The 569-nt window shown below is 72.6% G+C and overlaps 1 protein-coding gene across 1 annotated transcript in view; it reads left to right on the forward strand.

The window, feature by feature from the left end:
• Window positions 1-203: 203 nt before the first annotated feature.
• OAZ1 (ornithine decarboxylase antizyme 1) overlaps window positions 204-569 on the forward strand; it is a 3,552-nt gene continuing 3,186 nt past the window's right edge. The window contains 1 exon segment of the mRNA XM_008580806.1: window positions 204-421. Coding sequence (XP_008579028.1) covers window positions 276-421 — 146 coding nt within the window. The 5' untranslated portion in view covers window positions 204-275.

Below are 569 nucleotides of genomic sequence, written 5' to 3' on the forward strand. Positions count from 1 at the left end.
AAACCGTGCCGACCAATCGAAGGCGTGGCCCCGCCCCCAGCCTCTCGCCTTCTACTAATCAGATGCCTGGGGAGGCGCGGCCCGGGTTTTCCCGGCGGCCCCATGGCTCCGCCCCTTCGTGCGGCCGCGCTCTTGGCGGCGTGAGGGGCGTGGCCTGGACGCGGCGCCTATAAAGGCGGGCGGCAGCCGCGGCGCCATTTTGCAGACGGCGAACAGCGGCGGAGGCGCGGACGTGCGCAGCGGAGGTTTTGCTGGTTTCGGACCCCAGCGGCCGGATGGTGAAATCCTCCCTGCAGCGGATCCTCAACAGCCACTGCTTCGCCAGAGAGAAGGAAGGGGACAAAGCCAGCGCCAGCACCCACGCCAGCCGCACCATGCCGCTCCTCAGCCTGCACAGCCGCGGCGGCCGCAGCAGCGAGAGGTGAGCGCCCGCCCCGCCCCCGCCCGAAGCTTCCAGAAGCGCCGGCCGAGTCCCGGGAGCGCGGGGGTCGCCCGTGTGTGGAGGCGGCGATCGCGGCGGGGGCGGTTCCAGTTCGGGGTGGGGGCGGGGCCGGTCGCGGGCGTTGGAT

This window comes from Galeopterus variegatus, unplaced genomic scaffold (genome assembly GCF_000696425.1).
Source record: "Galeopterus variegatus unplaced genomic scaffold, G_variegatus-3.0.2 Scaffold2165, whole genome shotgun sequence".
NCBI classification, from domain to species: Eukaryota; Metazoa; Chordata; class Mammalia; order Dermoptera; family Cynocephalidae; genus Galeopterus; species Galeopterus variegatus.